At 35.6% G+C, this 16,191-nt stretch overlaps 1 protein-coding gene across 4 annotated transcripts in view; it reads right to left on the minus strand.

The window, feature by feature from the left end:
• LPCAT1 (lysophosphatidylcholine acyltransferase 1) overlaps nt 1–16,191 on the minus strand; it is a 58,163-nt gene that overhangs the window by 24,143 nt on the left and 17,829 nt on the right. For all 4 annotated transcript variants that reach the window (XM_085540409.1, XM_015854267.3, XM_085540411.1 and 1 more), the window contains exons 6-9: nt 15,012–15,070; nt 10,753–10,787; nt 8,147–8,201; nt 5,044–5,126 (exon numbers count right to left, since the gene is read on the minus strand). In XM_085540409.1, the coding sequence (XP_085396535.1) occupies nt 5,044–5,126; nt 8,147–8,201; nt 10,753–10,787; nt 15,012–15,070 (232 nt within the window). The remainder of the gene's footprint in view (nt 1–5,043; nt 5,127–8,146; nt 8,202–10,752; nt 10,788–15,011; nt 15,071–16,191) is intronic.

Consider the following 16,191-nt stretch of genomic DNA (forward strand, 5'->3'; position numbering starts at 1 on the left):
GGTATTCAATATAGCATGCTATTAGACAATATAAAGTCACTACTATTATTATACCGTATGAAATAAAGTTTATTTGGAAGAAGAAAACAGTAGTAATGAAAGAAGGAGAACTTATTTTGCCATCTTAGATTACTTGCTATTCCCTTAGTTCATGCATGTGTACTACAACACCTTTTTCAAAGTCTCCTCTGTACCTACAGCATGCAACAGGAATACAGGAACCAACAGGCAATCAGTAGAGTCATATGGCAAATACGCAGAAAAGGGGAAGCTAATTAGAAATAAGAAAAGATCTGTGCTTGTATGACACCGCATTAGGGAACTGGTGTATAGGACAATTATAAAACAAAATCCTGTTTGGACAAAAAGAAAAAAGAAGCAGTGTGACTCATATGAAAGGTAGCAATTAGAAGAAACTTTACTTTTGCTTAAAAAAGGATTTAAGAAAAACATAAGATGACAGACAAGTTAAAACATAGCTGTAAGTTGGCAACCAAAAGAAGAAGCCATAAATTGTTAAATAAAAATGCTGGGAACTTTTCAAATATGAGGTCTGCTCCGAAAGTAATGCCTCCTATTTTATTTTGTTGACTCATGATGTCAGAGGCAGATGTTGGTGGTATGGCAGTAGAAGTTAAACTTCCTGCCAATATTCCATTATATTTTGTTGCTGTGTGACAGATGGCAGCAGAGGGGCAGCCTGACAAAATGCCATCTGACATGGAAGTGTGGATGAAAAAAATGTCAATGAATTCCACTGTGGAAAAAATGGCACCCACTGACATTAATCAGTGCTTGCAGAATGTTTATGAAGACCAAACAATGGATGTGAGCACAGTGAGTCATGTATCCTCCCCCCTACTCTTTTCTGGTCAGGCCTCACCTGGAGTACACTATTCAGTTCTGGGCTCCCAAGTACAAAGAGAGGAATCTTCTGGAAAGAGTCCAGCAGAGGGCCACAAAGATGATAAAGGGCCTGAAGCATCTCTCCCCTGTGAGGAAAGGCTGGCTGACCTGGGTCTGTTTAGCCTTGAGAAAAGATGACTCAGAGGGGATCTAAATAATGTTTATATGTAAGAGTGGGAGTCAAAGAGACATGGCCAACCTCTTTTCAGCAGTCTGTAGGGACAGAACAAGGGGAAACAGCCAGAAACTGGAGCATAGGAAGTTTCACACCGATATATGGAAGAACTTCTTCACAGAAAGGGAGCACTGGAACAGGTTGCCCAGGGAGGTTGTAGTGTCTCCTTTTCTGGAGATACTTGAGACCTTTCTGGACACCTACCTGTGCAGCCAAGCAGGGGACCTGCTTTGGCAGGGGGGTTGGACTCAATGATCTCTAGAGGTCTCTTCCAACCCCTACAGTTCTGTGATTCTGTGATTTCTGCTGTGGTGACGACAGGTCGCTCCCACTGGCAGGCTCTTTTTCATCACTAGTGAAAATGCACAGCAAATGACGGTGACTAGGTTGAAGAAACTGAGAATTCACTCTATCAAATAGTGTCACTGTCCTCTGTGAATCTGTTTTAGTTTCCATGGAAATAAAGGAGGCAACATTTCAGAGCAACCTCAAAAAAAAGATTAAGAAAGATCAGGCAACTCTAAGTCCATGATAGTTAAAGAAAGGCCTGACTGACTGGCAACCGAGAACCAATGCCAGATTCAAACACCATCTCCTAAATAACGGTCTCCAAAAATACTGAAGAAGCCTTTCCAAAGAGGAAGAACAAGCTTGTGACAGAACAAATCCCAAACAAAAGCAGAGATCATCTCAGGCTCAACCAAATGAAGAATAAAGAAGAATGAGTTATAGCTGAGTGCACCTCCTTACAGAAGGGGCAGTATTTTGACCAGACTCAGTGCTAGTAGTACAAAAATTGCTACTACAGTTAATGCCTGCATGTGTTCCCACTGTCAAACATGCTTTGTCCTTCTCAAACTTGATTGTATCTTGTCATGCTCATTTGTTGGCAGTGTAGAAAATTCTCTGGACTTCCAGAAAAAGCAAAATGAACCATGGCAGTATGTATGTGTACGTTTCAGTATTTCAAATATCAATAGCAAAGAAGAAGAAGAAACAACTTTTGTTCACAGTAAATTCTGTTGTGGGATCAACTAAAGCCAGATGAAGTTGGAGCTCAAGGGGCTCCTGAGTTCAGAAGCTAAATCCTAAGCTGTGTAGGACCAAGAGCGTAACAAAAGGGTTTTGATTTCAACTCAGTTTTGAAGAAGCTGAAGCGGCTTTTAAAACCAAAGAAAAACACAGTCATAGATGTTAGCTGTACAAGCTGAGGCCTGGAAGGCAGAAAATGCAGACATATGCATTCATATTTATATTCAATTTAAAAGTTTGTGAAATTAGTTCCTAAAAACAGCAGGAAAAAGTGCTTTCAGAATAACAACCTGGACTGATTAAATTCTGGTCATAATACACATATCAACGAGATGATCATGGTCCATGTAAAAGATCATATTCAAATAGGTAGTGGTGTATGGCAGCAGCAAAGATGAACGATAGAGTCTGGGTAGGGTACATGTGTGCCTTTTGAATGCATCTTCAAAAGGACAATTCTTGTTGTCCTGATTGAGAAGGAACACAGTGAAGACATGTACCTGTTCAAGCTCCACAGCAATTAAAAAATGGCATTTCCCTTTGTTATTAGTATTGCTGCCTAAAGGCCATACAAATGGTATTGCCCTTGAATCTGAAGCATGAGATGACAGTTACACTTTAAGAATTTGGCCTGAAACAGAGCCAAAAGGCCAGGCTCACTTTGTGAACAAACTTTTTGAGGTCAAATTCATTCATCCTACAAGAAACTCATTTTCTGAAGAAGCTAACCTTCATCAATGATAGCATCTCCTTTGTCAAATATTTTATATAACATAATGTTTTATATGTATACATATGAGTGAACATGAACTTGAAAGCCCACCAGTTGCACTCACAGCTACCCCACATAAAGGTGCTTTTTCCACAGTCAACTAGTCGAAGCAGTGTCAGAAAGTGACATCTCGTCAAGCACTTTGTTCAACAGGTATCAGAAGTTGTTCACCAAATAACAACCATGAAGAAAAACAAATTTCAGGAGTTGAAATTGCATCTATCACTGTACTCATTAAGTTCTATAAGTTCCTGTTAAAATCAGTGGCAAGATGTGTGGTTTTACCATAACACTGGTTATGGACTCAGAACTGTACTGTTATCTGGGACTAGCACCTCAGATCCAGTAGGATTAGACTCTTTCTCAAGAAAAGCATGATGGACTTGAAAATTAAACATCAAGACAGATTTTGAAGTGACCTCTTCACATCACACTACAGTCACTGATCAAATCTTCAAAAACAATGGAGCTAGAAGAGTACCTACTTATACCTGAAGTGTTGGAGATGCAACTGCCACATATCCAGAACAGATGGACAACATCTCAGCTAATATCTCCTATACTAAAAGCCACGTGAATGGACTAGCAGTTTGGAGAACTGCCATTTAAAGTAAGCATTTGGAAGTGGTTAATAGTACAGATATTCAATTTCTGTTCCATTCTATCACAGTTTGCTCTTGTTATATTTTTAATTATTACATGTGAGAACAAATTAATGCCATTTTTAACAGGTCTACAGTAATCCACAGCATCCAAGAGTCAGCATCTTGGTTTATTCCCATCTGCATTGCAAATAAAAACTTTGATATCCAAACATGCATTTTCCTTCCATATCAACAAAGAATGCACAGCAATTTCTTCACCTCAAAACAAGCCATACTTGCTATCTTCTGTTCTAACAGTGTTCCCTTTGACCCCACTTCTCACTGTTATCCCAAATGCCTACTCTTCAGAAGAGAGAGGGAAAAACAAAAGGAAGAGGAAAACGATCTCTGTCTATAATTATAGAAGGGAAGGTTTTCTGCATGCCGGTTGTTGCAAATTTCCATAGTCTGTCACAATTTCTCCTTATACCACACAACCTCTATCATCTGATTGGAATAGAGAGTTCATAATGAAGGCTTTGTAACTATGTTTTTTACCAGAAGCCTGAAGACAACACTTATGTTGGGCCAGCTGATCTTAATATTAACTACAGAAGTCTCTGAGGCCACTGCAACTCAAATATAGCTTGATTCACACTGAACCTTTCATTTCTCTTTTATGATAAAGGTTCTTTATATACAACAGATTGAGAATTGTTCTTTTATTGTATAGGCTCAGAATCCTTAAAGAAACTCACAAAGTTGCGTTCTGCTTATAAACCAGAGAATTACTAGTTACTGTCTACAAATTGGCTTTTGGTTGAAAACTGGAACTTCTCTTCTGAGTTCCAACAAAAGAGATTAAGATTTTACAGTTTCTTTCAAAAGTAGTACAAAGCTTCTTAAATCCTTCAAGAGTTATTAATAACCATAAGGGTTCTCTGCAAATACTACAAAGAACATCTGCTGACTAGTGGGAGATTTACTGCAAGGACACAAAATGTATGTAACATTTTTAAAAATGTTAAATGTGAAGGTTATGAAAAACAGCAGAAGAGAACTAAGGTCAGTGTGTTCAATGTTAATTTTATCCTACACTGTAGTTAAGTATTCTTAGTGTCCTCACATCGATACAATGCAAACAACTAACTGAACTTGAATGCTAGTGTTCTATTTCTAAAATAGAAGCAGTTTTCCTATGTGTTACTATTTGAAATAACCCCCAGGCTTACAATGAGTACCTCAAACTGTTCTAAACTTCAATAAAAAAAGCCAGAGCTCAAAGTGGAACCTCAAGAGCAGAAGATTCAGTGGCATTAACTTTCATACAATTCAGCTGTACCTTTCACCTCAAAAGACTTAAATACCCACAGCAACAAAATAATAGGCTTGTTATATGAAAGCATATTAAAAAATAAAACAATTCCTATAGTTCCTGCCGTACTCCCTGTCTTCCCCGTACAGGAAAATAACTGCTACATAGTTTATATACACTACTGTGGAATACAAGCTGCTTTGCAAGCAGGCACATACACTAACATGATTTAATTTATTGCACATTAAAAGATACTTACTCTGCCATTACACGTCTGACGTTATTGGCATATAACACTGGATTTTTTCTTTCTTCTTCTGAAGGAATATACACAGGAAGAAACTGCATACAGAAAAATGAATTATAGCAAGAATGCTTAACATTTTAAATAACCTGTAGTACAGCACTGTGGTGAAAAAGATACACAGTTTGTTTCTATTCACAAAATCACATTAGCAAAATAAACATAAGTAAAAAAAGAACATTTAAATGCTTAGAGATGCATCATACTTCCAGAGATTCATTTGTACCTTACTTCATGGAACCCAGATAGTTTTATTTTCCTTTCATTAAGCAGGAAAGAAAGTTTTAAATTATTAAAAATTATTAGCATTTTCTCATGATAGCCTCTTACATTCAAACTCCTTTTTCATTCAACTCTTTGCAGACACCCAAGTAACACGTGTGCTTTGTGAACTTTGTTCTACAGCTTAAACATTGAGAATACTCAGGACATCAGCCGTTTACTGTTCCCACTGCATATTTTGAGATCATATATGACTGTTGTCATATGTACAACTCAGAAGTGTTTTCATCTTCTGTTGTCAGAGGTTTTGAAAGTTTCACTTTCAATGTGGACACTGGATTTATTAGTATTCAATAGAAAAACTGTAAGTAAACGCAGACAGCCACAGAAAATTAGAGTGAAGCTGCTCGACACCAGTGATCTAAGAGGAAGTTTTCTGAATGGGATAATCTGTGTTAACAGTAACTCCAGCATATGTGTATGAATTTAAGTGTTTATTAATTATGATATAAATCCCAAGATCACTGGCTATCTCACCTACAAAAAACCTTTAGAATATTCCAGTTCCAATTAGTTTCTTAAGATATGAGGAACAAGAAGGGGTCACTCAATTCCTCCCTACCCCACATCAGTGCAATTTCTTTGGTAGCACAGCCCTTATATGCTAACTGAACAAAATGTTCATAGTTACATGGGAAGCTTCTGAAATAAAAAACAATTGCAATAAGCATAGCTATATTTGACATATTTGATATACTAATCTATGAGTAGTACACATCCGGAGTTATGATCCAGGAATTTATTATCGGTCTTTAAAAAAAAATATTAGCATTGGAATAAATATGACTTTTGTCTTTTAAGTAAACAACTCTCAATAACTGGAGTTAGTTATGGTCACTAGTACCCAAAATGCTGCCTGTAGATGCTCATCTGTTTCTTAGACATGTTCAAAGATGAACAAATCCTGAATTTATTTGGCGTTTTCCTACAGTTTTCTCTGTATGTACTGCTACAAATGAAAACATATGACTTCTATCCTCTAGATTTACAGATACATACATGAGTCTGATGCAATATGATATGCAAAAAGACAAGGCATGTGAAGCTAACAAAGATAGAAAGATTGTTCCTTTAAAATTCAAATCCAACTCTATTCATTTTAATTGAAGTTGCAAATTTCTATCGAGTAATTCATCCAAACACAGAACGAGTTTGAATATGAGGCAATTTCAGAGATGTTCTTCATACCCATGCCTAGACAGAAACAGCATAAACATATTGGCATCAGTAATGAAACTAACAAAAGAACTCTCAGCTGCTGCAGATTGGGATGGATATGTGAATGCTGAAGCCAAGAGGCCAGGAAAACAAACTAACTCAAGCCAAAGCAAACTACATGTGCTGGTGATCACATGTTCCTGAGATAAAATCCTACTGATCATCTGGCTTGTCTTATATTCGCATTAAGGCAGTAGCTCCCAAGCCTTTTTACCACATATAAATTATAATTTACTAAAAGGCAAAAATCTTATTTTAAAGCTACACATCTGAAAGTAATATAAACTTTTACATAAGTGATCTTATCAATGGAATTTCTCAAATACTAAGATTACTTGAAAAATGTAAGTCAAACAGGGTAAGAAGTGTTATAATCTACCATAATAGGAAAGAGAATCCAGTTGGCACAGTGTTAAAGGGGGGCAGTAGGACACTGGCGGAGTACCTTAAAAAGAAAAATATCTCCCCTGGGAATATGATCTTATCTTTTATGGATTACCAAAATACAATACAGAAGGCTGAGTAGTTTTGCTGTTAAAACAGTTTCAGGCAACTATTAACCATTTTGTATGTCAGCCGCTCCTATTATCTTAGATAGAATTTGAAACTTTTTTTTAATCAAACCAAACCAAAACAAACCACAGTTTCTTCTTTTTGACATCACAGACCACTATTCTGTGAATAAAATCTTTACGCTGTTAAAAGCAGAAAACACTCAAAATGATAATGCAGATCACAAGTCTCTCTAACAGATGTGATGATTCAGTGGCTATCATTGTTTGATCATTATTTTTTTAAAAATAAAACCTTAACACAAAAACAAACACAGAAAATTTCAGTGATTAAATACAATAGTAGGATATGTTGTATATTACCACAGCAATAGTTCTTCCAACTTATTTACCCTGCCTTCAGATCTATCAAAGATGAATACCTTTCAATGGTTTTCACAATTCCACTACAATAGTCTTTGCCCTTAGTATCACAGTGTTTTCCTCAAAATAATGTTACAGATATACATAAACTTAAGTTTTGCATTCCCATTTATATGGGAATATATATCCCATATCACATTTGGAACAGTCTAAGAAACAGCCTAAGCGAGAAAGCTATCAGCCAGACATTGAATAAATTAAATGATCTCTAAGAAACCACTTAGGATGATTTTCTTTTCTCTAAAAGATAGTCCTTAGTACATCAGTGTACACACATTTAGGTATCTAACACACACAGCTGGTTCACTGGCTGGAACAGCAATCAGGACATAACAAGAGAAAAGTGTTATTCACAAAAGACTCTTTAAGCATAATCAGAAACGTATCCACTCAATTTAAGAAAGGAAGAAAGTAAGTTCCTAAGCCAAGGGGAAAACTATATTGCATTATTCAATTTTTAGGTTACATTTTCAGATACAGATAGCATTATAAAAATGGTTGGTTTAGGAAAAAAAGGTTAAAATACCATGTTAGCAAAGTCTGAATGCAAACTTTTACTGCAGAATTAAATACAATATGACTCCGAGTACACAAAGTGGTTGTTGTGATTTTTTTTTACTGACCTCAATTTCCACAGAATTGTGAAACTGACACAAAGTAAGCCACAGAATTTCTAGCCTAAAAGAGGAGGAAAAAAAACCCAAAGTTTAAACATAGTGAAAATGTAGTACATTATGCTCCAGAGCCTTCAATAACATTTTTGCTTATTCATGCTCAGATATAAAATTAACAGAAAAGTTCTTAAGAGTATTTCAAGGCATTACATTCTGTAAGGTAGAATAAAAGCAATTTATATTGAAATTGCATCTTATAAAACAATTAAAAACACAGAAATAATAATGTATTAAGTACCGATCTACACAGTAACATGAATTATGTATGCATAGTAGATAAAGAAGGAGCTTTCAGGAAGATTTTGCATTCAGCACAGAGACAGAAAGATCTATCATGATCACTACAGTTTTATCTTAATCTTTGTTTATAATCAAGTTATGCTTCAGAAATTTGTTAATGAAATGCAGTAGATGTGTTTCAATAGTCTAAGACATGAGATACTGCTCTCTAAGGTCAAGTTGGTTCCAGTAGATTTCAAATGCAGAAAAGCATATAGTAAACCTAAGTTAGGGTGCAGCATCAGTTGGCACATTTTATACAGTATCTGGGTAGCTGACAGTAGTCAATCATTAAGTTGGGAGGGCTGATCAAAATTCTCTTTGGTAGATAAAGTGCACTTACATATAACTAAAAGCAATTCTACTCATTTTGCTGCATGCTTAGCCTGGACAAGAAAAGGCTCTGGAGAGACCTCCTTATGGCCATTCAATACATAGGGCAGGTTTTCAAGGCCTTCAGCAACCTGATCTACTTAAAGGTGCCCAGGGCAGGTGGGCTGGACTAGATGATCACTAAGGTCCCTTCCAACCTACCTTATCATTCTGTGGTTCTAATCTTAAATTGTAAACATGAATTAAGATTTGATATAAGCCATATCTGACTCAAAACTGATGGAGAGAAAATTTAAGTTGCGTGCTGCTGTCAAAGTGCCTTTATTTTTAATGAGGAGTCAAGTTAATATGCTTTGAATAACATCAAACTATAAAAAACATGACTTTCCAAAAAGTTCCATCTTCATGAAACATTTTGACTCTCTTTGATTGACTACCTCAACTTTGAATATCCTGCCAATCTTCTGTAAACTGAGCACTCCTGAATAAGGCAATATTTTCAGATTAAGTTTTGGCTAATACTATGACATAGGACAGCAGACATTTGCTTGAGAAAGTAAAGAAAGTCACGGCAAAAGAAAGCTGCTGTATCAAAAATACAGTTTAAGTTGCTAAAGAGAATTAATCCTAATTAAGTAAAGCTGTGCTTGAAATTGACTGAATGAACTTGCATAACTTCACAAGCTGCTTTTGAATTTTATTTAACATTAATTTGATTCAACTTTGTTAGTAGAGTTCAACGTTTTAGAATGAGAGTTCTGTAGAGACTACAGTGATCTGAGGCAACACATTCACAAGTTCCTTCCCTCTCTTCTTCCTCCTCTTCCTACATGATCCTGACTCCTCAGATAAGACACTAAGCTGGGAGGTTATTTATGTTTCTCCGCTCTAATTGAGCTAATTTGCTAGATGGTCTACACTGTAAATATGAGGGAAAAGGTAGGAATTCATGAGCACATACTAGAAATGTTGGCATGCAGTAAATGCTTCCATACTTGCCTACTTTAGACACTACTGTGGATTCGTTTACTTTCAATGTAAAGATTCAACTGAGTGTTAAACCTTTGAAGTGATTGATAATTTTCTCAGGAGTCCAGTTCTGTGTGTCTTTAATTAAACTTGGCTCCTAACCCATTTAAAGGTGCAAAATTTATTGGAAAATAAAAACCTGAATTACTTGAGTCTTGTCTAGTCCCAATGGCTTCCTCATTATTACTAAAATTGTATGAGACATTCAAAACAATAGTTCCAAAGAAAAAGGTTAATGGCAAACTATTAATTATAAAATTAATAATCATAAAATTAATCATAAAAATAAAACCTTAATTTAAGTTTGAAAATTTCTGGTTTTGATTCCAATTTGTTTTTAAGTGAACTCCAGTAAGGAAAGAGTGCAAAAATAAATGTTTTTAAAAGAACCCAAACTCCTCTGAGTTATCTTACATTACATGAATTTACTATGGAACCTCTAGAATAATATTTTGTTTTAAATAAGTCGAAGTTACAATCAAGACAATGGAAATGATATTTCCAAATTCTGTAAATGGGATGATTGCCTTCACAGGACTAGACCAGTTTCAAACAAAAGCCATACAGATACTCCAAACCAATCTGCAAACAATAAAATATGCAAAGCAGAACAAAAAAAAAACAAAAAAAAACCAAAAAAAACCAAGCAAACAAACAAACAAAAAAAACATGAAATAACTCCCCCCAAAATCTATCCTGCAAAATATTAGAAACTTAGCATCAGAAGTACATCATTTATAACTGGATTCTTCTGACTGAATATCACCATACTTAGGGAATAATATATAAAATACAAAATCCAGCAATGCAGCATCCAGCAACTAATACTTGACTACATATTCCTACAAATCATGTCACTAAAAACTAATTAAGGAGAGTAATAATGATTCAAGCAATAAAAAATAACCACTTACGCTCCTGGACCTTGCCACGTCCATGTGATTGTGTCCTAAGAAAAGGAAGCATTACAGTTAATTATTGCTCTTTAAACTTCTGTTACATTATGGATATTATAACTGATGACACATGACTAAAATTTTCATGGAAAATTCAATACTCTCCAATAGTTCTTAGTCCCATTAAGAGTAACCCAATGACAGCAAGAATCAACCGCTCTTATGAAGGTAGGAAACACTCAGTAACTCAAGTCTCAAACACATAAAATCTGTATTTATAAAAAACATAAAGATCCAGTGATTCATTGTAAGCTGCTAATGTTGGAAAATAAAGTTATGGTAACATAAGCTGATTTTACTTGAGATACACAGTCCATGTGCTTTTTCCTGCCCAATCCAGCAGGATAGGGTATACCTCAAGCATCCTAACACAGTAGCTGGACCTCCCAACAACAGATAGGAACTCATACTTCCAAAGCCTTTGGGACCTACAGAGATGACTGATGGAAAGTCTTCTCAGCTAAGAATTACTGGTGCCAGTAAGACCTTATAGCTTACCTCAAAACAGCATTTTTCCTACTTTTCTCACTAAAGGCATACAACACAGAATGTCAGTGGATAGGAATGGACCTCAAAAGTTCATTTAATCCAATTACCCAGCCAGAGCAGGAGCACCTATATTAGATCACACATTAGGGAACACATCCAATCAGGTTTTGAACATCTCCATTGAAGTAGATCCCACAACCTCTCCAGGCAGCCTGTTGTAGTTTGTTACCCTCACCATGAAGAAGTTTTTTTCTAGTATTTATGTGGAATCTCCTATGTTCCAACTTGCAGCACCCACTGCCCCTTGTCCTATCATTTGATGTCACTGAGAAGAGCCTAGCTCCACCATCCTCACACTCACACTTTACATACTTATAAACATTAATTAAGTCACCCCTAAGTCTCCTCTTCACTGAGCTGTATAGATCCAGCACCCTCAGCCTCTCCTGGTAAGTGATCCATGCAGTGATCTTGTTTAACAGCAAAACTGTAGACATAAAAACTCTACAAAATCCTTCTTGCATTTTTGATATTTCTGATATTATTGCAAGTGAGCACACTAGGGACTTCATTTTTTTCCCCACAAAGTTATCATCTGTAAACTCATCAACTGTCTACACTGGTCTATCTCATCAGATACAAGATCTGCCACATAGAACACCACACTATTACACCTGTTTAAGAAATCATTGCGAGAAATTACCAATGTGAATGTCACAGTAGACATGCATACTTTTTCTCACTGACAATATTAAGATGAAGCAGGAGTAAGAATTAAACACTCAGTGGTGAAAAAATGGATCATGTTCTTCAGGAAAGAGAACTGTTTTACAGTAGGCTCCTGCTAGTGTTCTACAATATTTTTATCATAAAAAGAACAAGTTGAAGACAGGAAGTGGTATTTTCCATACCTGGCTTACATACCTTTTATATTTATCACAGCTACCAGTTTATTCTGGTACTCACTCATGCACTACACTAGAATAGTATGCAGTTTGATAACACTGAAAGTACCTTTCAGTGTAGTAGTTTGTATCTATATAATGAATCCTTTGAATTAAGTGGAAGTATATCTTCACATTATTTGTATTTGATATAAGAAAATACTGCGAATGATATCAGGCAGCAAGCATAAAAATCAGCATTGTAGCAGAATGAGAATGAGCATGTTGAAATACACCTACACAGCCTTGATGCAGCGATGCATCACAACAGATGATGCCAAACCTCACATCAAATAGTTCAGTTAACTTCAGAAGAAGTTTGGACATCAAAATATATTTAAAATGGCTCTGATATTTAGAAAAGCAGATAGCCTCCCATAATTACCAGCACTCCAACAGGAAATTCAAAAAATGGAAGAGCTACATTCACAGTGAAGGGAATTAGTGTAAAAGTGAACAGCAAAAGGACTGCACTGATAAGGATGAGAATATCACAGTATTTCCTTTACATGAAATGTAGTTAATAGTGTACATGAACTGCTAATTAATGGGCTAGAAAAACAGAAGTAAGTTTCAGATTTTAGGTCTAAACATTTTAAGCCTTAATTTCTTTCTGATTCTGCATCAAGAGAAGCAACAGACTAATACTATTGCTAAATAAAAAATGACAAAGAACCAGAGGTGTCATCTGCTGCAGTCACAAGGCCTTATAAAGATATTAAAGGGCAACCTTGACAGAAGATAAATAAATAAACAAATAATCTATTTCTAGATGGCATGAATTCATAATTCTTTTGCTACAGGAGAAGTTATTCTCCCTCCTCCACCCATTTCAGTCCCTTGCAGTACTTTACCTACTTCTTGAATGCACAGAGTACAAGGAAATAAGCAAGTAAGAGTACACAAACCTGCTATATTCACCCACAGCTCTGATCTACAAAAGCCTCCCCAGTCTGTCAGGTGCACTCAATTCCAAGACTGTTCTCATCTCTATTTTGAGAAGTCTGAGCTCTGAAGGCAGAACAGAACAGCTAGTTCAAGCTAAAAGCAGCAGAGAAACTGCACGCAATGCCTAACTACTGTTCACTGGCTAGAAAAGATTTTAAACTATAAATTATTTTGTAAACATATAATATGCAGTTGTAAAACAAGACAGAAGAAGCCAAAGACAATTAAAACTTGCTAGAAATGCAGTGCTAGCCCACAAAACATTCTCTCCCTACTCCATTCTTCTTTCTTGCTACTCAACTCTTAACTGCATTCCAGTCAGAAATCTAACCTTCATATACCATCAAATCATGTTCCGCCTTTGCCTCCTCATTCTAACTTTGTTACAACTCTTCTGCAGGTCCCAAGCAAATCTGAATTTAAATAGTAACAGTAATTATCTCTTAGAATCATCTTCCCTCATGGAAGGGAATTCTTCTCAACGGAAGAGATCTTAGGAGGTTAAATTACTCAGCAAGGCACCAAAAACATAGCAATGCTTTACAGTAATTAAAAGTATTAGGAACTTTGGACACACATACAGACCACCTCTGTTGGCTATCTATATGAGTATCTATAGGTTTAAGACATTTTGCAACAGCATTAAAAATTATGAAAAAGCTCAGAAAATCCACACCGATTTACTTTATTATAAGAAGTTTACAGTCACAGTTAATAGAGCATTAGGAACATTAAATATCCATTTACAAATACTGCATATTATGTACTACAGACAATAAGGATATGTTAGTAGAGTAACACGTTTTTTGAAGATACTAATTAATGTCTGATAGCCTCGTGTGATTTGATATCTTTATAACCAATACAAAATAAGAGTAAAAGGTATGTTAAGCACGATGTAAGACACATACCTTGCATTTGAAACTGGAAGTACAATAGAAAATTTTAAAACTATTGAGAAAATCTTTTTCCTGGAAATAATTAAGTAGTGAAACAACATGGACAACCTGCTACAATGCATTTAAACCCTACCTGCTACAATATTTGTCACAGCACCCTAGCAAAGTTCACTTGGAAGCATCACCTGTTTAAATGAGGTATGCAGAACGATAGGATTCTTGCAGTAGGACAAGAAAGTCTCTACAACAAGAATCCTTCATGATCTTAATGTAGATCACGTGAGCTTTATCTTTGTTTATCTTTACAAACATTTACAACAAGTGTTAAATTTAGATATTGTAATAAACATATCACATATTACCTTTACCTGATTTTAAACTGAAAGACTACTTCATACTCTCTAGCATCTAAGTATTTCTCAACCAAATGCAAAGTAAAAGTGAAACACAGACAAGGAGACACCTTATAAAAATGCCAAGGTCCCCAACACATATTTTCTATTATCATTTAGATAGTTGTGTTAATTTGTATCTAACATCACTACAGGCAGAAGGTGCAGAAACACCTTCCGGCAATCAATGAAGAAAATTCACTAGCACGCCAAGCAATAACAGGAAAAACATCAGAACAAAGATCGTAGACAAAAAAATGAATTTTATGTCTTGTCAAAAGTACAATGCTTTTTGCAACATCCTGAGTAACATTTAAAGCACTGTTTTAATGGAGCAACCTAATAAAAGCAAAAGCGTGTAAATTTTCTGTTACTTACACTGCTAGAGGCTTACAGAACATATACTTAGCAAATAAACAGCTATAAATATTTCCCAAATTCATAAACATAATTATCTATTATATTATCCTAAAAATTTATGGAAGTATCAGTAAATTTAGAGGGAAAAGCTCTAGATTTCCAGTTACACTGCAAGCTGAACTTACCAGTTTGTTTGGGTAACGTAAAACCACTGGCTGCACAGGAACTCCAGGAATAAATGCTCCTAGAAGGTACACGACACAATTAATTCATAGCAGATTTTGGTGCAGCAGACATTTTTTGCAGTAAAGAAAGGATTAATGGTCAGATACACATAGGAATTAGCTGACAGAGAAAAAAATAAGGCCTACATAGGCTCAAAGTAATTTTTAAAAAGCACTGCAGTGTGACTTCCCACATTTTCAAAAGATAACAGTTAAAATGCTTGCTCATATTTTCAGTATTATCCTCCATCGCTTACATCATACGCAAAATTCAAAGCCTGGTACTAAATTCAACTTGATAAAGGATGAAATAAATATGGGTATAGAAGAAATAGCTATGTCAGAACAGTCCCCATGATCAACAGCATCTATTGGTAAAGAATCTGAGCTTTCTAATGTAAAAGAAGCTCTCTACATTTAGCTGAGCAGCACCCATTTATAGGAAGCACATCATTTATGAAGTAACATTAGAAGTTTATTTTTTCCTCATCTTAGCTCCCATCAGAGAGATTTATTTGCAGTGTACAATAAATATACCAAAGTAGAGCTACCATACAGAACTATCACTTCATATTAACAATATGGTTCTTTTTCTTGTGAAAACTGTTTTGATTTTAAGAGATATCTCTACTCCTGGTCTCATATTAAATGTGGAGGTTGGTGGTTCTGCCTGTGGAGGGCGGGGTGGAGACTCATGTTCTTTGAGGTTCCTTCCAATCCAGGCCATTCTGTGATTCCAATTACGTTTTTCATGCAATTTACTAAATACTGTCTAATATTCAATTAAAACTTTGAACAGAATCATGGTCTCACACTGTGTGCTTCACATTTCATTAATTTCACAAAACACATAAATACATAGGTGCAAAAAAAATTGTTAATGGAATATAAACATCTTTAATGAAGGTTAGTTAAATGTTATCCTGCAGAGATACAGTACTTGGCTTACTTAGCCTTTCTTTTCTGTCTCCAAGAAGTCTCTTAAGCTGTTAAGCTTAAGCAACTTTAGAAAGAACCAGAAGATGGCAACATCTATGAGGTATATGACAACAGTAATATTTATACAAAGTTAGATAGCGTTCCCTCTATAACTGCCTTGCATAATAATAAACAGAAAACTGTATAACGAGTACAATGAATA

This window comes from Coturnix japonica, chromosome 2, assembly GCF_054131305.1.
Source record: "Coturnix japonica strain WE chromosome 2, WE-NBRP24, whole genome shotgun sequence".
Classification (NCBI taxonomy): Eukaryota; Metazoa; Chordata; class Aves; order Galliformes; family Phasianidae; genus Coturnix; species Coturnix japonica.